This window comes from Crotalus tigris, unplaced genomic scaffold, assembly GCF_016545835.1.
Source record: "Crotalus tigris isolate CLP2741 ecotype Arizona unplaced genomic scaffold, ASM1654583v1 scf7180000018172.2679963, whole genome shotgun sequence".
Classification (NCBI taxonomy): domain Eukaryota; kingdom Metazoa; phylum Chordata; class Lepidosauria; order Squamata; family Viperidae; genus Crotalus; species Crotalus tigris.
Window position 1 is genome coordinate 2,208,382 of NW_024096864.1, and position 23,962 is coordinate 2,232,343.

The 23,962-nt window shown below is 41.4% G+C and overlaps 1 protein-coding gene across 5 annotated transcripts in view; it reads left to right on the forward strand.

Moving 5' to 3' along the window:
* TENM1 (teneurin transmembrane protein 1) overlaps positions 1 to 23,962 on the forward strand; it is a 324,284-nt gene that overhangs the window by 254,551 nt on the left and 45,771 nt on the right. For 4 of the 5 annotated variants that reach the window (XM_039348752.1, XM_039348748.1, XM_039348750.1 and 1 more), the window contains exons 18-21: positions 6,706 to 6,849; positions 16,860 to 17,109; positions 18,551 to 18,571; positions 23,561 to 23,793. In XM_039348752.1, coding sequence (XP_039204686.1) covers positions 6,706 to 6,849; positions 16,860 to 17,109; positions 18,551 to 18,571; positions 23,561 to 23,793 — 648 coding nt within the window. The remainder of the gene's footprint in view (positions 1 to 6,705; positions 6,850 to 16,859; positions 17,110 to 18,550; positions 18,572 to 23,560; positions 23,794 to 23,962) is intronic. The other variant, XM_039348751.1, reaches the window with a different exon arrangement.

Genomic DNA, 23,962 nt, shown 5'->3' on the forward strand with positions numbered 1-23,962 from the left:
ACTGCTCCTTGGATGAGGGCAAAGTACTTGTAGATCTTAAATGAGCCATGATGCACAGTGGTTAGAATGCGGTACTGCAGGCTACTTCTGCTGACTGCCGGCTGCCTGCAGTTCAATTCTCACCGACTCAAGGTTGACTCAGCCTTCCATCTTTCCGAGGTCTGTAAAATGAGGACCCAGATTGTTGGGGCAAGAGGCTGACTCTGTAAACTGCTTAGAGAGGGCTATAAAGCACTATGAAGCGGTATATAAGTCTAAGTGCTATTGCTATTAAGTGACACTATTAGCACCGGAGAAGATAGGAAGCATTCGAGCATCTGAAACCATAACAGTCCAGAAATTCAGGGAAAATTGAAAACAAAAGCTCAGAAAGTATGCTGAACCACAGGTAGTCCTTGACTTTGAACCACAATTGAGCCCAAAACTTCTGTTGCTAAATGAAATCATTGTTAAGTGATCTTTTGCCCTATTTTACGAGCTTTCTCGCCACAGTTGTTAAGGGGAATCACTGCAGTTGTTAAGTTAGCAATGCGGTTGTTAAGTGAATCTGGCTTCCCCACTGACTTTGCTTGTCAGAAAGTTGTAAAAGGTAGATCACCTGACCCTGGGACAGTGCAACCGTCATAAATATGACACAGTTGTCATAGTATCTGAATTTTAATCACGCGACCATGGGGATGCCAGAACGGTCGTGTGAAAAACGGTCAAAAGCCACTGTTTTCAGTGCCCTTGTAATTTTGGATGGTCACTAAATGAATGGTTGTAAATTGAGGACTACCAGCTCAGGGCGAGAAACAGCCAAAATACACACCACATTCCAGATCTAAAAAGGTCAGGAAAGACACTGACGTGTCATCTTTCTAGATTTCTCAAGCAGCTTTTGACTTCAGTTCCTCCTTATAGTCTTTTTCTGGTTTCTCACAGTTGACATTTAACCGGAGTTTCCCACCAATGTGTCCTAATCCCAGGGGAATAAATTATAATTAGCCAGCTGCAATGTAGAGCCCTGATTGAATTAAGAAAGTTTTGACTCAGCACAGTCGGATTTGTAGTGCAGATGGGTGATGGTGGGAAAGCTGGAGGCAGATGAGTTGACAGATTATCTCATAAATAGCAATTCAGCCCAGGGGAAGACACATCTGGGAGAAAGTGTTCACCGAAACCCCACCTTAATTAACTCATTATAAAAGAGGCTTAAGAAAATCCTATTACAGTTTCCTGGATTCTATATGTAGACCAGAGCAGTGATGATAGATAGATAGATAGATAGATAGATAGATAGATAGATAGATAGATAGATAGATAGATAGATAGATAGATAGGTGATAGATAGATAGATAGATAGATAGATAGATAGATAGATAGATAGACAGACGAGAGACATTAGATTCCTTCCTTCCTTCCCTCCTTCCTTCTACCTTCCTTCCTTCCTTCCTTCCTTCCTTCCTTCCTTCCTTCCTTCCTTCCTTCCTTCCTTCCTTCCTTCCTTCCTTCCTTCCTGCTACACAGGGCCTGGAAACAGGCTTTGCATCTTTCCCATTCTTTTCTTCGCCTGAAATATCAGAGGACCATATGTCAAACTTTACTGTGATTCAGCCAAGTAAGTCTATTTCCAAACATTTCACAGCTCAGAGCTATTACCATTTTATGTTGAAGATAGGTAGGTGGTTAACCTAGAACAGAAATAAAATGTCTAATCCTCTCTTTGCAAATTAACCAAAGGAGGAAAGCACACCAAAGACCAACAGGTGGCTATTTCTCATTTCAATAAAACTGAATCTTATACTTTTTGCAACTTGTCGTTTGATGTAAGAGAGGTTTGACTGAAAAGGCAAAAACATAAATTGAATTAATAACTAAATTTGAGTGCAACTTGGTACTCTGCAGGATGGAAGAACTGCACTGAAAAACTGGGATTCCCAGCAGCTTTCCCATATTCATCAAGCCAGTGGAAAGCCTATTTCAATTGCCCTCTCAGATTGATCAAGGTCTCTTTTGCGTGCAATAACCCCTACATTCAAGTTGAAGGCAGTTTTAAAAGTGCAAATGCAATTAACTGAGCAAACATATTTTGCACATGATGTGAGACGTGAGCGAGAGCACAGACTCCTGTCTTAGATGTCGACTTTCATTTTTTTAACATCTCGAAGCCAAAGTCTCAGGTTAGCCATCCATGCATCACACTAGAAATTGAACAAATTCGAGCATGTACTCTGTGGAAATGTCTGCTGTGCCGCTATCAACTATACCAAATTGGGAGAAAGAGACTGAAAAGGCCTCTATTCTTGAAGACAATAATACTGAAAATGTTGTAAATACAGTCCTCGACTTATACAGCCATTTGTTTAGTGACTATTTGAAGTTACAAGTGACACCTTTTGCGACCTTCTCACAAGCAAAGTCAGTGGGGAAGCCTGATTCACTTTAACAAGTGTGTTACTAGCTTAACAACTGAAATTATTATGGATCATAAACACGCCAAGCACTTTGTAAATGAACTGTCCCAATTTCGGATCTTCACACAGCTATCTTCAACTCCCAAAATGAATCTTTCTGATTTCACTCAATGTGTTAGATATCTTGCATCGAGTGACATAGTGATGGAGCTCTTGCTTTACATTTAGGAGGCTGAAAGTTTGATCCTAGGTAGCAGGAGATATTTCTCTCTCTGGGCGCAATGAGTAATTGTCTGCTGTGAACTCCACATAGGCATCAGGAAGGGCATCCAGCCAGTAAACACGCAAGGTCCATTCAGCCATCCCGACTCCACCCCCGTGCAAGGGATTACAGGGTCATTAAAAAAATAGATATATTCCATCATTGAACCTGCTGTGTTCCAAACTATCTACCCAATCGACTTGATCTTGAAGGCTTAATGTGCTTTGAGTTCCTTCATTTAAACAACCAGTTGTTGGCATGCCTTCTCTTCTGTAAACCCTGCCCTTTGGAGTATCCTTCCTTCCTTCCTTCCTTCCTTCCTTCCTTCCTTCCTTCCTTGATTAGAGTGATCCCAATCCTGCTGGCCTTTCATAAGGTTTTAAAAACCTGGTTATGGGCCTAGATCTGGTGCCCTGAATGTATTAAGGGCCCCATTTCTTAGCTATACAATTATTATGATAATTTTCTCAGGTGCTGTATGTATTTATTTCTCTACTGTTTTCAATTGTTTAAACTGTCACTGGGCTGAGGTGAGCAGCTGTAGAAATGAAATAAATTAAATAATGGTTGTGTTTGATTGTTGTGATCCATCTCGATTCCTTGGAAATCAGGTGCCATACTGGTTTAATTAAAGTTTAATTTACATGCATGTTAAGTGTAATCATTATGATCATAATGTCGGCCAGGTGCTTAGGCTGGATTTTAGCATTTTGGTCCACCCATTAAGTCCTTCCCAAGGACTTGAGATAGGCAGGTGTTGTTTGATGGTATTAAAGGCATCATAGCAAGTTGTAGGCTGTTCCCAATAAAGCTGTCTTTTGCAATTGATTGATGGGGATTTTGTCAATGCTGTTGGTGTTCAAGTGAGGCTCCAGATGTTCTGGGATTTCACCCAAGGCATCTATTACTGTTGGTCTAGGTTGTCACATAATGTTCTACTTCTAATTGCAGGTATCTATATTTTGTGATTGTTCTCCAGTTCTTTCTCTTCTATCTGCTTTTTCCAAGCCTGCGACATCCACTGTGCAGACTTTTTGTCTTTCCTATCAACAATTGTTAAGTCTGTTTTTTATGTGGCAGGTGCTTATTTGTTCAGATTCCAAAGTCCCAAGCTGCCTTAGCTTTTTCATTTGCTCCTATTTTGCGACTTTGTGCAGTTTTGGTGACCATGAAACTCTCCTTCCCCAAGTACAATGGACTTGGGGAATGACCTGGCTATTTGTTCTTTTAGCCTGCCCTTATACTCACCTATAATCCGGAAGCAACAACTGGGCAGCATCCTGAAACCTCTGGATGAGCATGGAGGTTTTCACCTATGCATCCTTTTCTGCCTTTGCCTGGAGCAACGTTATGAAAGTTCTTGCCCTCGGGAAGATAGCACCACTGTGACAATTTCAGAGCTGATACAAATTGGTGGCTAAAACAAGGGAAGAAGCCTCAAAGCATCATTTACCTTCTTAAGATGATTGCTGGATACCACTGAAACAACTTCTCTGTTCAGCAGAAGGTGGGCGTGGAATCCCATCGTAGGCCATCTGTTTGAGTACAAAATGTCCAGAGTTCAACCTTTAAGATTTCCAAATGATCCGGAAGAATGACTTCTGGATTAAGTCCCCCCCCCCCCCAGAGCCATGGCAAGTCAGAAAGTATTCATTTCTCTTCATAAGCCCAAGGTTGTTCCATTACTGTAATGCTTCGCTGTGCAGCACAGTTCTTCCTTTTAAATTTGCTACCTCTGCCTCCCAAAAAAACATTTTTTTTTAATTTATTTACAACTGGAGCTTTTCCCTCCAGCAGTAGAGAGCAATTATATCTTTTAGATGGGGGATTTTTTTCCCCTTCCCGTATACTCTTGAGCCTCTGCACTTTCAGCAGATAGTCTGTGGTCGTCCCAGAGAATCAGGGAATCAGCTCCAGCGGCAAAGAATTGGCTGTATTTGTCACGATAATGAAATAGAGGAAAAATTGGCAGTGCAAAAGCTATTTCCTCCTTGTTGTTGTTGTTACTATGACATGTTTTATAGCTTCTCTTGTCCCTGTTGACTTTTAAGGTTTGAAAGAGTTACTCCGAGTTATCTTTAAATTGCAAGGTTTAATCTCAGCCCCCTTAATAAGAATGTCATAGAATAGATTGAATACCTGATTACCTGGCTCGTGTTTTTTTGTTTTCATTTCTTTAAAAAGAAAGTAATCACCAACCAAATACTCAGACTAAGCAGCAATGCAGATTCCTTATTTAGACTTATACACTGTAGTTTTCCTCTTTTTTCTTTTTTTGTAATTAGAACATACTTGCTGATCCAGGTTTGGTAAGTTTAAAAACAAAAATACGAATAGTCCCCAACTTACAATCATTCGTTGAGCAATGGTTCAGAGTTACAACAGCATTAAAAATGTGACCTACAACTGTTCATCATATTTATTGTTAATAGGAATCCAGTGATAGTCTTGATGGAACATATGTACGGTTAACCCAATTGCCTCAGTAGGCCATTAGGATCATGGATAGTTCCCCAGAGAACATCCAGTGTCCCTGAGGTACCACCCAATATCCTTGGAATCCCATCATGGGAGGAAGTTGACTATTTAGAATAGAATAGAGTAGAGTAGAGTAGAGTAGAGTAGAGTAGAATAGAATAGAATAGAATAGAATAGAATAGAATAGAATAGAATAGAATAGAATAGAATAGAATAGAATAGAATAGAAATACAGAATAGAGTAGAGTAGAGTAGAGTAGAGTAGAGTAGAGTAGAGTAGAGTACAACCTTGGAAGTCTTCTAGTCCAGCCCCCTGCTCAAGCAGAAGAACCTATACCATCTCAGACAAGTGACTGTCTAGCCTCTTCTTAAAAATCTCCAGTGATGGAGTGCAAAAAATTATGACCATCAAAGCATCCCCACGGTCATGTGAACAAAATTCAGGTACATGTATTTTTGACAGTTGCAACATACCAGGGCCATGTGTTCACCTTCTGCAATCTTCCCCACTGGCTCCTGACAAGGAAAGGTCAATGGGAGAAGCCAGATTTGCTTACTGACCACGTGAGTCACCTAATTGCAATGGTTTGCTTAACAACTTGGCAAAATAAGTCATAAAATCAGGCACAACTCACTTAACAAATGCTATACTTAGCCATGGAAATTCCGGTCTCAAATGTGTTCCCAAGCTGGGGACCACCTAACATTTGCGTAGTTGCATAGTATACACTGACTTTGAAGAAAAACAGAAGAGCATGATAGTCCATAATCCTTCAAGAAGAATGGATAGAGCTCTCCACAGTTCTGGGGCCTTCATGTCTTCATGGTTGCAATCAAACTCTTCAGTGCTTCTTTGGGCAGAGGAGTAGTGGTGGGGAATCAAAGTTTAAAGGGCTTCCTAGACCATGACTTTGTGTCATGATTGGCAGCAATAAGGCACAGAAGTTAACCTTCCTAAAGAACTTGGCATCTCTTTCTCATATAAGAATGCAGTGGCACACATGGTTAGGGCTGCTGAGTTGGAAGTTAGCAAGTCTGTGTTTGAGACCCAAGTGCTACCATGGTGCGGGGTGAGCTCCTGTCCTTTGCTCCAGCTCCTGCTGGGTACATTAAAGGAGCCCCCACCTGGGCATCACCGGTTAATCCTTTCAACCTGGAAGTGCCAACACTAGTGAAATGTGACCTCTTTCTCATCCTTCTAAGATGGCTTCTACTCCATTCAGTGGTGGGATTCAAATATGTGAACAACCGGTTCTCTGTGTGGATGCTGCTTCCAGAAGTCCGTTCTGGGCCTGGGTAACAAAAAAAATTAGCTACCAGTTCTGCCGAAGTGGTGCGAACCGGCTGAATCCCACCACTGACTCCATTGCTACTAGACCAGGTCCTTCTCAAGAAAAATGGATGAAAAGTGAATCTTTTTACCTTATTCAAAATCAAATACACAAAGACACTAATGTTGTAAGGTGGTTTTCTTCTGGAGTACTTTATTACCAGTTGACTGCTCTTAGACCTACCCAAGGCAATTGATGAACTACTAGCTATGATCTGTTGCATTTTATGTCTCCATAGTCTCGGTGGGTTACGAATATGAGAGCTGTGCTGATTTGATTCTATGGGAGAAAAGGACTGTAACATTGCAAGGATTTGAGTTGGATGCTTCAAATCTAGGGGGCTGGTCCTTGGACAAACACCATATTTTGAATACACAGAGTGGTGAGTATAATACTTATACTTTTTAAAATTGCTTTGTTAGCTTTTATGAAGCTCAGGGCAGCTTATACTGTGAGGTAAGTTGATCAGACAGAAACTGACTATCCAAACTTAAGTCACCCATGGCTGAGGTTGGATTTGAAATTATTTCTCTCTGGTCCTGCTCTAAAGCTTTAACATCTGTGCCACACATGGGAAGTGGATTCCTCCTCCAGATAGAAATTTAGGAATGTTTATAAATAGATTGTGCTAAATTATGATTGATGTTACACTCTGGTTTCAACGAGCTGTGAAAATCGATAGAAAACAGGTACATCTGCATATTTTGAAATCTTGATGTTTAATCTCATCTTCAGAGCCCTAGCATTATAGCGTTGGGGAAAGCCTTTTGCTCCAGCCAAGTTTTCCATGTACAGAATCTGCCCCTTGATGAATGTCTGTATAGTTTTTGCTTCAGCATTTTCAGGAAGGAGCACGTAGGACGTCTCCAAGGAATTTGCTGCAGTAGGAAACAAACCTTATTGATGAAAAAAAAAATTTTTCAAAAATTAGTTGAAAGAGGTTTCTTATAACTTCTATCTCTGGGTTCCATGAAACAATGAGTCAAATTGGAATTATTATGGAATTACGATATTTGAAGGCACTGCTTTCATTTTGTCAGAATAACAGAGAGTTGGAAGGGACCTTTGAGGTCATCTAGTCCAACCCCCTGCTCAAGCAGAACGCCTTGTGCCATTTCAGACAAATGGTTGTCCAATCTCTTCTTTAAAATTGTGGAGCACCCACAACTTCTGGAGGCAAAGCCGTTTCACTGATTATTTGTTCTCACTGTCAGGAAATTTCTCCTTATTTCTATGTCAGTGATGGCGAACCTTTTAGAGACCCGAGTGCCCAAACTGCAACCTAAAACCCACTTATTTATCGCAAAGTGCCAGGGCTGCATCAGCATTGTGGTGCCTTCGGGAGGGCAGGGAGGCACCTCTAAGTGCTGCCTTTGCCATGCAAAAACCCGGGGTGCAAAAATGGGCCACCATGTTGCAAGGCGCAAAAATGGCTGCCGCCATGCCGCAGGGTGCAGATAAAAGGCGCCGTACCATGCAAGAACGGGGCCGGGCTAGTGAGTATCACACAAGCACTAGCCCCACCCCATTTGCAACGTGTGCGTGTTCACAGCCCCGTGCACGTATCCACCATGTAAAATGCTTCCCCCTCCCTTTTCTTCCAGTCCACAAATCGACAATGGTTGGTGAGGCTCCTGCTCCAGGCAGCGGTGGTGGCCTGATGGACCTGCTGCTGGCAGTGGTGGTGTGCGTGCCAACAGAGAGGGCCCTGAGTGCCGCCTCTGGCACACGTGCCATAGGTTCACCACCACTGTTCTAGGTTGCTTCTCTCCTTAATTAGTTTCCATCCATTGCTTCTTGTCCTGCCTTCAGGTGCTTTGGAAAATAAGTTGACCCCCCCCCTCCTCTTTGTGGCAGCCCCAAATTTTGATCATTTGGTCTTCAGGTGAACATACCTGATTCTTCCAGTCATTCTTCACAGATCCTGCTTTCCTTCTAGATATTTCACCTTTGTTGACATCTCACCTTTCCTTGGACATAGCTATCAATATCCTGAAAGTGTGTTTTAGTTAGGTAACTCTTACAATTTTTTTTTCCCCTCTCTGTGTGTGTTTTTTTCTTACCTTTTGTAACAGGAACGTCTCACTTCTGGAAGGAATTAAATATTTGCTGAGCAAGATTGAAATATTGCTGTGAGCACTTATAGAATAGTGTAAGCCTGAGAAAAAAATGAGGCAAAATAATTGAACCCATCATTTTTAGTTCCCGAAAGTGAGTCATACTTAAATTAGTTCCACTACTTTCTGCAATATCCCTCCTCAACTATTTTTATATTAGGAAAAGGGTGTCAACGATGGCCTTGATTGTCGTTATAATCCTACCCAATTCTTTGTGCGCGCCCCATAATTTGACCCCCGAGATAAACAAAAAGTTCTTAAATTTCATTAGCTGAAAAGTCATGAATCATCCGCCACCTAATCTTTTCTAAAAGAGCAAGACAAAGCGATGGAAAACAATCTGTTTATGATTAATGCCGTGATTCCAGCTTTGAAAATATCACTGAATTGAAGCTAGGATGATCCGCATGAAGGAATAGAAAGGAATACGTTCGACATGATTTTTTTTCCACTTGCAAATGTCCTTCATTCCAGTGTTCAGCTGCTTTCTCTAAATGGCTTGTTCTGTCAGGAATAAACAGGTAGTCCTCAACTTACAACAGTTCATTTCGGGGCCATTTAAAGTTACGATGACTGAAAAAAGTGACTTATGACTGTTTTTCACACTTACAACCATTGCAGCATCCCCCTGATCATGTGATCAGAATTCAGACGCTTGGCCACTGCTTCATATTTATGACAGTTGCAGGATCCTGGAGTCATTCATTTAACTATTGTTTCACTTAGCAACTGAAATTTTGGGCTCAGTCAACAACCACCTGTAATTGCTAGGAAAAGAAGCAGAGAATGCCATTTTTGTTTGCAAATTACCAAGATGAGTGAAAATAAACAAACCTGCATAGTTTAGAAAGCATGTCTTTAACTACATCCTGACTACAACAACGACAACAAAGAAGAAGAAGGAGAAGGAGGAGGAGGAGGAGGAGGAGAAGAAGAAGGAGGAGGAGGAGGAGGAGGAGGAGGAGGAGGAGGAGGAGAAGAGGAAGAAGAAGAAGAAGAAGAAGAAGAAGAGAAGAAGAAGAAGAAGAAGAAGAAGAAGAAGAAGAAGAAGAAGAAGAAGAAATTGGAAGAGACCTTGGAGATCATCTAGTCCAACCCCCTGCTCAGGCAGGAAGCCTTATACCATTTCAGACAAATGGCTGTCCAGTCTCTTCTTAAAAACTTCCAGTGTTGGAGCATTTGCAATTTCTAGAGAAAGGTTGTTCCACTGGTTAATTGTTCTAACTGTCAGGAAGTTTCTCCTTAGTTCTAGGTTGCTTCTCTCCTTGATTAGTTTCCATCCATTGCTTCTTGTTCTGCCTTCAGGCGCTTTGGAGAACAGCTTGACTCCCTCTCCTTTGGGGCAGCCCCTGAGATATTGGAACACCGCTATCCTGTCACCCCTCGTCCTTCTCTTCATTAGTCTAGACATAAGTTTAAGTTTAGGATAAGATGAGTAAGAGGAATCAAATGATGTAACTAAACCCTGTTACCATAAATAAACCAATGTTTTTGTATTCTCTGCAGAGTCCCCTTAGTTTGCACCCCATCAAGCAGAGGTTACTAGAACATCTGTCCAAAATAACTGGAGGACTCAAAGCCTTGCACTAGGTTAGGCTTTGAATCTTAAAGAAACTTCATCATCATCATTTTAGCCATTGTCTATCCACTGCAGGATGAAGGCCTCTTCTGCATGTTTCCATCCAATGCCAGCTTTCTTTTGCCAATTGGGCCCGCAACACTGATGTATATAAATCTTTCTTTCATTAAATAAGAGATACACTGAAATCTGGCTTCAGCAGCAAAGCTGTTCAGTGAAAAGACAGAGGAATTTATCCTGGCCCCCTCTGACTACCTCTAGCTATGATAGATAACTGTTTTCATAATTCTCAACTCACAAGCAGATAATAAAGGGTCTAACACAACCCGCCTGAAAAATGTCAACTTGGGAAGGTCGAAACCAACTGTCTCAAAAATACTGCAAAGTGCTTTTGCATTTTTCAAGCAAAATGCTTGTTTCGTTTCTCTTTGGTATCAAATGCCAGTTTCCCCGTTTTATTGGCATTTGTCAGCAAAATCTTTGTCCCCTAAGTACATATTTCAAGCCAAGCCAGCTCTTGGGACTCCTAATTATATGCTGTTACAGCTGAGACAACGATGCAAATGCCTATATTCATGTTGCCATAGAGGACAGCCAACTGTTCCAGTCATTTCTGTGGATTTTTTAGTGTCAGGGAAGTGATCTCTGTCTCACCCAAGCACCTAGCCTCTTATATATTTAGAAGAAACTTCAAGAGGTATATACACCTTCTCCCTTGTTACTCATCCATAAGTTGAAAACTTTATTTCCGCGTTTAGTTCTTTATGTCTGACATTAAGTGCCAACCGGCGTGTAACTTCCAGATACGATGAAGACAAATGATGATGATGTATTGATAGACTACAAAACAGCAGCTGGTGTTTTAAGTTTCCTGCAGTAAAACTCTTGACGTGCTTAAGAAAGAACTTGGGAGTTTGAAAGTATCCCTGTTTTCAAAACCTCTAGGTAGCTTTTCAAGACTTTTGGAGGTGCCCATGAAACATTCATAACCCTAATTCATCAGTGTTCCTACAGTGGCTTCTTTTAGAAAGAACTGCCTGGGGTGACTGTCTTAGTGCAAAGCTATGATTGTGAGAAGCCTATAGAACATAGAATGCATCACTTGTCTATAGCCTGCAAAACCCATGGGTATATTACTCTGAAGACCCTTGGGGTTTCATGCTTTGCAGTTGACGCTACTCCTTGTTATCAGTAGTTGAAAAGAATAGCTGGGCATGGCTCGGATAAATAAATAAAGCACCTGGCTGGTGAAATAATAGGGCACTTTACAACTCTAAAGCTAATAAGCATGGTTCATCCATCCTTCTTAAGGGCAAGGATGCACTGATAGCTGAAGGCAAAGCTACATCCTAACAATATAAGTCAAGATTTTTTTATATACCGGTCTTGGGAAGAATTTTTGAGCTCTTTAAAGACTAAGCAGTTTAGTGTCATACAGGCTTCTTGAGGTTGGCAGGGAGCATAGGATTAAAGAGGGGGAAAGCGATGAAAAGTAAAGTGGGAGAAAGTGTTATCTGTAGATAGCACAGTCATACTTACCTGTGATTACAGGCATTATTTGATGGAGAAGCTTTTTAATATGGGCCATGCAATGGGAAACTTTACTTTTTATTTCACTCATGAAGAGCTATATCTTCTAACAAGTTTAGAAGTAAATGGAGGACTTCTTCTCACTGGGATTTTGGGCCTGTATTTTTCAAATCAGCAGCTGCCACTGTAGTAGTAGTAGTAATAATAATAATAATAATAATAAGAAGAAGAAGAAGAAGAAGAAGAAGAAGAAGAAGAAGAAGAAGAAGAAGAAGAAGAAGAAGAAGAAGAAGAAGAAGAAGAAGAAGAAGAAGAAGAAGAAGAAGAAGAAGAAGAAGAAGAAGAAGAAGATCGCACAGACTGACTACAAGCAGCGGCATGACAAAGTGGCAACAATGGTGCATTGGAAGATCTGCAAGAAATATCATTTGCCTGTAAGCAAGAACTGGTGGGATCATAAAATAGAGAAAAACATAGAAAATGATAAAGTTAAACTGCTGTGGGACTTCAGAATTCAAACAGACAAGCACCCCGGACTTAACAATTGTTGATAGGAAAGACAAAAAAGTCTGGATAGTGGACGTGGCAGTGCCTGGAGACAGCAGAATAAACGAGAAAGAACTGGAGAAGATAACAAAATATAAAGACCTACAAATAGAAATAGAAAGACTGTAGCAAAAGCAAGCAAGGGTAGTATCAATAGTAATAGGCTCCTTGGGTGCAATCCCAAAACAACTGGAGCACCACTTAAACACCATTGGCATTGACAAATTCGCTATTAGTCAATTGCAAAAGTTGGAACTGCTTCCATCCAGCGACGATATCTGTAATACCATCAAACATCCACATCTGCCCATCCCAGGTCCTTGGTAAGGACTCGATAGGTAGACAAAAATGCCAAATCCAGTCTGAACATTTGGTTGACTGTGCGATGATCATCATCATTATTATTATTATTATTATTAATAATAATAATAATAATAATAATAAAGTTGGAAAGGACCTTGGAGGTCATCTAGTCCAACTCCCTGCTCAGGCAGGAAGCCCTACACCATTTCGGACAAATGGCTGTCCAGTCTCTTCTTAAAAACTTCCAGTGTTGGAGCATTCACCACTTCTGGAGGCAGGTTGTCCCACTGATTGTTCTCAGTGTCAGGAAGTTTCTCCTTAGTTCTTGAGAAACTTTTCATAATTGCCATTAGCATTATGATGGCGACAATTTCTCATGCTGAAACAAAAGCAATATTTGAGACAGTTAGAAAGATGCAGGACTTCTTGATCGATGTTACGCATGCTTTTATTTGGTTAGGAGTGGATTAGATCAGTGAGGCTAGGAAAGGAGAACGAATTCCATTATTTAAGCCCCCAAACTGTGACGGGTAAGAAAAAAAATGGATCAAAGGGTTGCTTCTTCCTCCATTGCAAAACTAATAGCCCACAAAAACTAGTAGAAAAAAAAGTGATTAAAGAAATAAAAAGGAAACCCCTTGAAACCCAACAGAAAAAGTAGAGTCGAAAGCCAGCACATTGATAAAAAGAAGAAGAAAAATCTGTGGCATATTAATTCCTTTGTCACAAGTCACAAGCACTGGAATGTTCTTTCAGTTGTTCACCTCCATGAGGTCAACCAGTTGTTTTCCATCTGGAACATAACCAGGGGTACCAGCCAGCATCTCCTGCGCATGTTCAATTGGCTAGCTATTCTGACTGTTTCAATCAATCAATCAATCAAATCCTTTATTGTCAAAGTACAACATGTGCACAATGAGATTGGCTGAGCCTCCCTTCGTGCACCCCCCCCCCCATCATAGCTCACAATGACAACAAACACACAATCTTATTGCACCATGTGAACTTATTGCACAACGCGCCGGCCCCGCAAGTCTATCGTACATGGAGTTATTTTCCATTCAGGAGCCTGTCAGCCCATGGGTAGAAACTGTTCTTCAGCCTGTTGGTGCAGCTGGCTATGTTTCTATATCTCCTGCCCGATGGTAGCAGAGTAAAAAGTGCTGACCAGGTTGTGAGTCATCCCTGAGGATTTTACTCACTCTTCTAAGGCAGCGGGCCCTAGCGATGGCGTCTAGTGCAGGGGTAGGCAACCTTGGCTCTTTTATGACTCGTGGACTTCAACTCCCAGAATTCCTGAGCCAGCCATGCTGAGGGGAAAGGGAGAGGTCTCCAAGCTGAGCTCAGGAATTCTGGGAGTTGAAGTCCATGAGTCATAAAAGAGCCAAGGTTGCCTACCCCTGGTCTAGGAGGCTCACCGTTTAGAACAGGAGGACTTAGGACAGGGGTAGGCAACCTGGGCTCTTTTATGACTCGTGGACTTCAACTCCCAGAATTCCTGAGCCAGCCATGCTGAGGGGAAAGGGAGAGGTTTCCAAGCTGAGCCATGCTGGCTCAGGAATTCTGGGAGTTGAAGTCCATAAGTCATAAAAGAGCCAAGGTGGCCTACCCCTGGTCTAGTGGTATCAGGGGGCAGCCCACGATGTTTTGTGCTGTGGTCACCACCTTCTGTAGTGTCTTTCTATGCATGGCTGTCAAGCCAGCATACCACACCTAATACGCAACAATCTCAATCGTCGTCGTCCTCCTCCTCCTCCTCCCTCTTCCACCCAATAATAGTACCAATGACAGATAAGAATATGTTGTCTCTTGGGAGATTTAGTCATACTGAAGATTTTCTGGAATATTCTTTCCATCCTGAACTCCAACCTTAGATGATAAAGTCTTTGAACAATAAAAACAAGAAATCCAGTATTTTCAAAAAGAAAAAAAAGGAATGTTATCCACTTCTCTCACTCAGTGGTGAAAAGGGAGCACAATCTATCGGAGAATTTGTTCATCTCACAGAAAAACACACGATTGGAGGTGTTGGGGTTTTCATTCGCATCTGTCAGCTTTCATTCCAGGCTGAATATTGAATTTATACTGCAGCTTACGGTTCTTTTCTAGGGAAAAAAAATTCAGAAATTATTATTTACCTCTGTTATGAACAGAGATGTGTTCTCACCTTTCTTTTAAGATTGATTAGTCTTTCAGGTGCCCCGAGTACTCTTTTCACACAATATCCCCATTGTATTAACTGCACAGGGAGAGTCCAGATAGGTTTTCTTTACACATTGGGAAAAGAAAAATTTTATCAACTTTCAGGATTATTTGCTAAGTGATATTTAAAAAGCATAAGAAGAAAGAGTAATCGGTGATTTTTTCTAACTAGTCTTAGATGGGCATAATCCAATATATTTGGAAATTTACCCCGTTCAGACATTACCTTCATGGATTCAGTCCATGGGGAAGGGTGATAGCCTCCCCCTCCTCTTCAAATGACACTGTAGAGCAGTGGTTCTCAACCTTTTTAATGCCGCGACCCCCCCCCAACCGGTCGTAAGTCGAGGACTACTCAACTGGTGCAGCACCATTTGCAGAATGGGACTTTTGGCAGGCTCAACAGGGCAGAGACAGCCTGGACAATTCCTATTGGCTTTTGAAAGCCAATAGAATTAGACTCTATTCAAGAGAGTCTATTCTATTGGCTTTCAAAAGCCAATAGAATAAAAGGGAGTAGCACAGCTAAGGAAAAGGGGGGGGGAATGGCGGACTGTGTTGTTTGGCGACCCCCGTGAAATGGTCGTTCGATCCCAAATGGGGTCCCGACCCATAGGTTGAGAACCACTGCTGTAGAGGGACAAGTCTCTGGGCTCCTTTCAGATAGATAGATCAGATCAAGAGAGAGAGAAAACACAGAAATTGCAGAAATACTATATTTTATAGGCGAGCATCTTCACCAGTAGGTCTGCTTGTAATAGACACCAAATGAGACACTAGAACTCTATTCTATTGATATTAGCTGTAATAACACAATCCTGAAAGCCTGGCAACATTTCTCTTATGTCAATCAGAGTCAAGACAGGGCAATCTGAAGTTTATTTCTCCTGCTTTCCTGTTTTTCCAGGTGAAGTTCATGTTTTACTAACAGTCGCTGCTCATTTCTTCACGGCCACATCCTTCTAAATTCCTTGAACTTTCTGGAAGCTAATTAAAACTGAGCCCTTCCTGGGGGGCTTTTTTTTAAATAGTTAAGGAAGAGCTATATATTGCTTAAGCAAACCCGGGTGTTTTATTGTTGTAATTACATTTATTGTAATAGCACGGGTGTTTTATTTTCTATAAACTGCCAAAACTCACAGGATGGAAGTGGGGCCTCGAATCCGACGAATAAGCATGCAAACAAGCAAGATGATACTATTTAATTGTGTTATAAAACCGCAATGAGTTTTGTGGCCTCTTAAAAACTGATTTGTGACAACACAAATTCATCGGATAGCCTGGCTGATCAGATAGATACACAACCGTGAGGTTTACTCGTGTTTAAAAGAATGCTCATAAAGCTCTTTCTGAGCTCGTCTTGTTCATTGGCCCAAAATATAGGCCAAAACAGGGGTGGTCAACCTTGGCTCTTTTATGACTCATGGACTTCAATTCCCAGAATTCCTGAGCCAGCTTAGCTGGCTCAGGAATTCTGGGAGTTGAAGTCCACGAGTCATAAAAGAGCCAAGGTTGACTACCCCTGGGCCAAAACAACAACTTTTGTCAGCTGTCCCCAATTTGAGCTCTGATGCAAATGGCCGTCTTTCATATCCTTTGCTTTAGTTATGCTTTTTTAAAAAAAAAAAACCATTAATACAGGTAGTCCTCAACTTAAAACAGTTCATTCAGTGACTGTTCGAAATTAAACGACACTGAAAAAAGTGGCTTATGACCATTTTTCACACTTACAACCGTTGAATCTTCCCTGTGGTCACATGATCAAAATTTAGAGGCTTGGCAACTGACTGGTATTTAGGACAGTTGCAGCATCCTGGCGGTCACATGATCCCCCTTTGGCGACCCTTTGACAAGCAAAGTTGACGGGGAAGTCAGTTTCGCCTAACAGCCGTGTTACTGACTCAACAACTGCAGGGATTCGCTTAACAAGCCTGTCAAGAAAGATTGTGAAATGGGGCAACTGGAGTCGCTTTAACAACCATTTCGCTTAGCAACAAAAATGTTGGGCTCAGTGGTGGTTATAAGTTGAGGCCCGCCTATATTTACTGCAGAAAGAGGGGGGCTATCATGACGGTGGGTCCACGTGTGTACCTGTGTTTGTTTTGTAAATCACAGGGATTGTCCATAAAGGCAATGGAGAGAACATATTCATCTCACAACAGCCAGCCGTCATCTCTACAGTCATGGGCAACGGGCACCAGAGGAGTGTCTCCTGCACCAATTGCAACGGTCCTTCTCACAGCAATAAACTCTTTGCACCTATTGCCCTCGCGTCCGGCACCGACGGGAGCATATACATTGGCGATTTCAATTTTGTTCGAAGGCTTCTTCCTTCCGGAACCTCTATTAGCATCCTGGAACTAAGGTAAAAACATCACAAGAGTGACGTATTAAAATGCTCAGCAAGGGGGTCTATAAGGTATCTGTTGTATCATCTTTCCTCTTTGCCAAAGCAAAAACAAAACAAAACAAAACACCTTACATTGAGAAAATAAGCATGTCAAAACACTTGGCATCTTTGGCAACTTATATATTTAGCTGGCTCGGTTATTAACAGAACATAACAGAGTTGTGTTTAAGAGAGGGGAGGTTTTTTTTAAAAAAAAAGATGGAGAATTCTGCTACTTTCCTCTATTTACTTCTAGCAAGAGCTATTGACTTCAAAGTGTTAAATTAGAGCAGTGATGGCGAACCTTTTAGAGACTGAGTGCCCAAACCGCAATCCAAAACCTACTTATTTATCGCAAAGTGCCAGAGGCCCATCAGCATTGTGGTGCCCTCATGGGGGGGGCACACAAAAACCAGGGGCGCAAAAATGGGCCACCATGCTGCAAGGCGTAAAAACAGCCACCGCTGCACCACAGGGCATAGATACAAGGCGCTGCACCAAGCAAGAATGGGGCAGGGCTAGTGAGTATCATGCAGGCACTAGCCCCAGCTCATTTGCAGTGCGTGCATACTCGCAGCCCAGTGCGTGCATACGCACATGTAAAACACTTCCCCCTCCCTTTTCTTCCAGTCCGCCAATCGACAATGGTTGGTGACCTCTGCTCTACCACCTCTACTTGAGCTTGCTAGTCAGCTGCTTTGCCTCCTTTGTGCCGAGCAGGACTCCTGCTCTGGGCGGTGATGGCAGCCTAATGGACCTGCTGCTGGTGGCGGCACATGTGCCAACAGAGAGGGCTCTGAGTGCCACCTCTGGCACGCGTGCTATAGGTTCACCACCACTGGATTAGAGTGAGGAAGGACGCAGAGGAACTAGTTCTGTGACATAAATGAAACGGGAATTACAGAATGACAGAATTGGAAGGGACTTTGGAGGTCTTCTAGTCCAATCCCTGCACAAGCAGGAGAGCCTATATCATTCCAGATAAAATGGCTGTCCAATCTCTTCTTTCAAATCTCCAGCGATGGAATCCCAACAACGTCCGGGGGCAAACTCTTCCACTGGTTAATTGTTCCCCTGATTAATTACTAATAACCTAATAATCATTCGTTATTATAATGTCGCTTTTTTGTACATGTACTGTATTTAGCGAGATAAATGTGAATCACAACACAGAGAAATAAACTAGCTCTTGTGCTTAAATGCTCACCCTACTGTTTCTTTAGGAACTTTTTTTAAAAAAATAGATTTTATTACAAAGTTATATTTATTATGTAGATTCAGTAGGATGCATGATGGCTAATAGGTTACTTGACTAAATAAATATTTATCATCCTTCCTGTTAATACATTTATGTTATTGCATTTTTCTTTCTCTCTCTTTTTTTTTTCTTTTGCCTCTGCGTGAATCTCCATTCAAGAAACAGAGACACCAGACATAGGTATGAAAATTGTGATCTTACGACTAGGAATTGGAGATACTTGGAGGAATGCCCACATTATATGTTGCTGTCTAGTTAATGGCAGTGGCTCAGTGGTTAAAAATGCTAAGCTGGTCAGAAAGCTGGCAGCCTGAGTTCAAGACTCAAACACTGTGTGACGGGGTGAGCTCCCGTTCCTTGCTCCAGCTCCTGACAACCTCGCAGTTTGAAAGCACGCAAATAGGCACCACTTTGGTGGGAAGGTAATAGCATTCCATGCACCTCGGTGTATAGGCATGGTCCTTATAAAAATCTTCAAGGTGATTTTCCACATGGTTATTCTGTAAAGCTGGTAATCATTTTAATATATATATATTTTAATAAGAAGTAAACAAAATGGATAGAAAGCAATGGAAAGTCACGGCATTTAAATTTGGAGAAAAAGATAAATTCATCCCTTTGAGGGAAAGAGTGAATAGCTGTACTCTTTTAAAAAAAAGAATAAAATTCTGGTTTGTTTGGCTTGTTAATGACATGGAAGCTTGGTCCCCACCTTCTCCAGTCTAATAAATACAATATGGTCCTTTCCATGCTAGAGAACATTTCTGCCTAATGAATTTGGCCACTAGAAATGGATGAGACCATTGGTTCGCATACTTGTAAGAGTTTGCTAAAGAAAGTTCACAATTCTTCATAAATAGAATAATGAGAACTTGACAGTTAAAATAAATAAGCGTGGGGGGGGAAGCAAAATTGAAAACTTTTCCCCAATTCTAGCTCCAGGGGCTGATACAACTGAATAAATCCTTAGATAAATGTGTGAAAGGCAATTTCTGAACAGAAGATTATAATTGGGTCTTCCCTTTACCAATAGAAGCAAAACACTTTCTCTGTCTGGCTATTTTCCTGCATAATTTTTCTTCAGAGTTTGACTCAGAAGCTTTAGCATCTGTTGCCTCATGGCACTGATTTTTTTTAAAAAAAAAAAAAAAGAATGAATACTTATTGACAAAGTCGGGGGGGTTCCCAGTGGGGAACGAAAAGGGAGCTTTGTCATGTGTAGAAAATGGATGTGAAAATAAGTGGAGCAATTCATTGTTCAAAAAAAAACCCAACCCATTTTGAATTATACTCTATCATAAAGTAGACTCTAGAGCATCTTGTAATACAGGAGTGTCCAATCTTGGCAACTTTAAGACTTGTGGACTTCAACTCCCAGAATTCCTTAGCCTAGCCTCCCTTGACACCAGTTACTTTAAGAGACACCACAGCCTTCTTCTGCTTGATCTCAGCTCTCTATTAAGCTGTTGTCATGAAATTGATTCTGAAGGTTCACTTAATACAAAGTAGATGTCAAAAGCATTGAATTTATAATTTATTAATATCTGCTGTGAGACCTCTAGACTTTGAACTCCAAAACTGCAATACTCTTTTATAAATGTATGGATGTAGGCTGTCATGGCTTGCATTAATTAAATGGTGATAAACTATTAGTCTAAACCAGTGGTTCTCAACCTTTTTAATGCCGCGACCCCCAACCAGTCGTAAGTCAAAGACTACTCAACCGGTTGTAAGTCGAGGACTACTCAACTGGTGCAGCACCATTTGCAGAATGGGACTTTTGGTGGGCTCAGCAGGGCAGAGACAGCCTGGACAGTTCCTATTGGCTTTTGAAAGCCAATAGAATTAGACTCTATTCAAGAGAGTTTATTCTATTGGCTTTCAAAAGCCAATAGAATAAAAGGGAGTAGCACAGCTAAGGAAAAGGGGGGAAAAATGGCGGACTGCGTTGTTTGGCGACCCCCGTGAAATGGTCGTTCGACCCCAAATGGGGTCCTGACCCACAGGTGGAGAACCACTGGTCTAAACGATCAAGGTCTACTTTCCTAGTATCTTTAAGGGCACTTAAAAAAAAGACCAAACCCTCATTACAATGTGTTATAAACATCAGGCCCTTGATTAACAATATTGTGTACCGGTATAGATAGATGAAATGGTGTGTACCTGGGTCAAGTAAATATTCTATTGTCTTGCTTTCAATAGACCTCCTAGCCCTAGTTATGATTGTGTTTTCTTGCCTATGGGGTTTCTCAGTCATCCAGGTCATGGTTGTCCCAGAGGTGTTCTTCAAAGGGCAACTGAGATTTCTGTATTTTTTCCTTGAAGACATTTCACTTCTCATGGCTTCCCATCCAAGAAGCTTCTTTGGAACTGAAGAAGCAAAAGGTCTTCAAAGAAAAAAAAACAAAGAAATTCCAGTTGCCTTTTGAAAAGCATCTTTGGAACACTGTATTTTCCTATTTCTTCCTTCTGCATTCCCTTCTACTCAGTCCAATCAGGCAGTCAATGCCTGCCCCAGAGTAAAGCCACTTGTAACCAGCTACTTGAAGATGCTGTGATTCACTGGAAGATAATAGGCACTTTCCAGTATCAGCCTCTAAGTAGCAACTGATTATCTCCCAAGATTCATCTTATCCCTCTTCATTAAGCAAGTTCAAGTGGGCTATCTGACCCTATATTAGAACTTCCTTGGCAACCATGTCAACTTATGCACTGACAAAAATAGCTGTAATGGAACGGAAGACCTCAAACAAAAACAATAAAAAGAAGTTTCTCACATAACTAATTCTTGGTAAATCTTCCTTTCTTTTTCAAAAATCTCTAAATGAATCTGTCTAGTGTGGAAAGACTGTTTATTTTTATTTGTTAGTCATTGATTGAGATCCCACATGAGTGAAATAAGAACGTGCTTTTCAAGGGCTGCATGAAGTGGATTCTCACAACATTCTTTAACTGTAAAGGGTGTTCAAGACTGTGTCGCTGCATTTACACATGCTAAACATATGGTGTTAACTTTGGTTGGTTTGTTCCATTGAAAGGTGCTTTGACATGTTGTTCTTGCCAACTCTCTAACTTTCTATGATAAGAGAGAGAGAGGAGAGAGAATAATCTTACTTATTTGCTTCCTTATTGTATCCAGACTTAAAAGTTGCTTCAGTTGTGAAATTCCAGTTACAGTAAAAATGTCAGAACTTTACATGCATGCACAAAAAAAACCAGTGGTAATCCTATCACACCAAGAAGCAACCATCCAAAATCCATTTGCCCAAACCCTCCCAATCAGATTGTACTCCCAGGCTTGCTGGAATAAGCAGGTCTTCATGGCTTTTCTAAGCAGTAGAAATGTGGTACGGTCGTGAAGAAATTAGATTTCAGACGGACACAAGGAATGGGCCACACCCTCTCAGCCCGACTTATGTCACAGGGTTGCTGTGCGGAAAAAGTGGAGATCATTTGTGTATATTACCTTGAACTCTTGGAAGACGAAGATTATAGAACATAGAATAATAGGGAAAGAAAAGTCTTCTAGTCTAACCGCCTGCTCAAGGCAAGAGATCTTACACCATAGCAATAGCACTTACTTTTATATACCGCTTCACAGGGCTTTACAGCCCTCTCTAAGCAGTTTACGGAGTCAGCATTTTGCCCCCAACCATCTGGGTCCTCATTTTACCGACCTCAGAAGGATGGAAAGCTGAGTCAACCTTGAGCCGGTCAGGATTAAACCCATGGCAGTCGGCAGAATTAGCCTGCACTGCTGCATTCTAACCACTGCACCCACATGGCTCTTGACCATCCCAGTCAAACGGTTGCCTAGTCTATTTTTGATAACCTCCAGCGATGAAGCAGCCAGAATTCTGGGAGAAAAGCTGTTCCATTGATTAATTGTTCTCGCTGTCAAAAAAGTTTTCCTTAGTCCTAGGTTAGATCTCTCTTTAACAAGCTTTCAACCATTACTTCTTGCTCTGCCCTCAGGTGCTTTGGAGAATAAATGTGACAGCACCTCAAGTACTGAAAGACAGCTATCATGTCATCCCTAATCTTTCTCTTTGCTGGACTGGACATATCTAGCTCCCTTAACCATTCATCATACGGTTTAGCCTCCCAGCCCCTTATCATCTTTGTTTCTCTTCTCTGTACTTTTTCTAAGGTCTTAGCATCTTTGTTGTATCATGGTGAACAGAACTGTATGCAGTACTGCAAATGTGGTCTCGCTAGTGTAATTTAAAAGGGTATTATCCTTGCAATAGTGGCGAATATCTGTAGCTTGGGTATAGGATGAAGGTGAAGGGGCAGTCTCTGAGCTTGGGAGTTGGTTTCCAAACATTTTGTTACCAGCTAAGTAATATCTCCAGCGGAGTTTAGGGGATGTCAGTATCCGTGTTCTTCTGTTTATAAGGGCTTCAGGTGTGGGTGAACCCAGTGAGGTTCTTGTGACTGGTCAGGTGTCAGTCATCAGTGAAGTGCTTGGGATGGGTCTTATGATGGGGAGGTTACACCAGATCAGGTATTATCCTTTCTGGTGATGTCGATATACCAATGAACACTTTATTACAGTCCAAGTCCAGATCATAAGTGTGACATGACCACATACATTTTGAGAATGCAATGAAGTTTCATTAATTAAATCACTATCAGATCTTCGAGGTAGTCCAGGCAAGAAGCCAAGATCATAAGTCACTAAAACTACCTTTATTATAAAGTTAGAATAATAAAATATTGCATGGCCGAAAGCATTTTTCCTTCTCTTGCTGTTACCTTACTTTCCATGGAACTAGGCTTCTTCTGATCCCAGCCCATATTTCTGATTTTACCAAACAACAAGAACAAACTTCTTTTAGCCTAAGGACAATGAAGCGCTAGTAGTTTTATCTAGTTATTTCAAGGATTCCCGAATTTTCACTCCCTAATATTAGGGGTGATGATTTACAAGAAAAATAGATTGTTACACAGGTTTTTCCATGTGCGTTGTGAATGTTTTGCATGGGGCAGATAATGGCTTTTATCTGGGATGTGCATTTTATCTTGAACTATACCACTTGCCTAAAAATGGTCACTCCTTAAAAGAAATCAGAATAACGTAGCAATTTGAGACAGATTGAAGAACAGATGAAGATTGCTTCATTGTCGGTTATTTTTATCCTGCCTTTCTCCTTTTCTGTTCTTTAGCACTAGTCCAGCACACAAATATTATCTTGCCATGGATCCAGCCTCGGAATCCCTTTATTTGTCAGATACAAACACCAGAAGGGTCTACAAGGTGAAATCTCTCAGTGAAACCAAGGATTTGACCAAAAATTATGAGGTGGTGGCAGGTACTGGGGATCAGTGCCTTCCATTTGATCAAAGTCACTGTGGTGATGGAGGACGGGCATCCGAAGCAGCTCTTCACAGCCCACGAGGTAGGAATTCACTCAGATGATTGCAGTGTCAAAAAATATACAATATGGTAATCGTGGTGGTTATTGAACTGCATCTGTTCCCTTGTGTTCATGTCACTGCATGAATGTTTTAGGAGTTTTATGGCCTCAACTTAGTTGAGATACATGATTCTATCCTGCATTAGTTCTC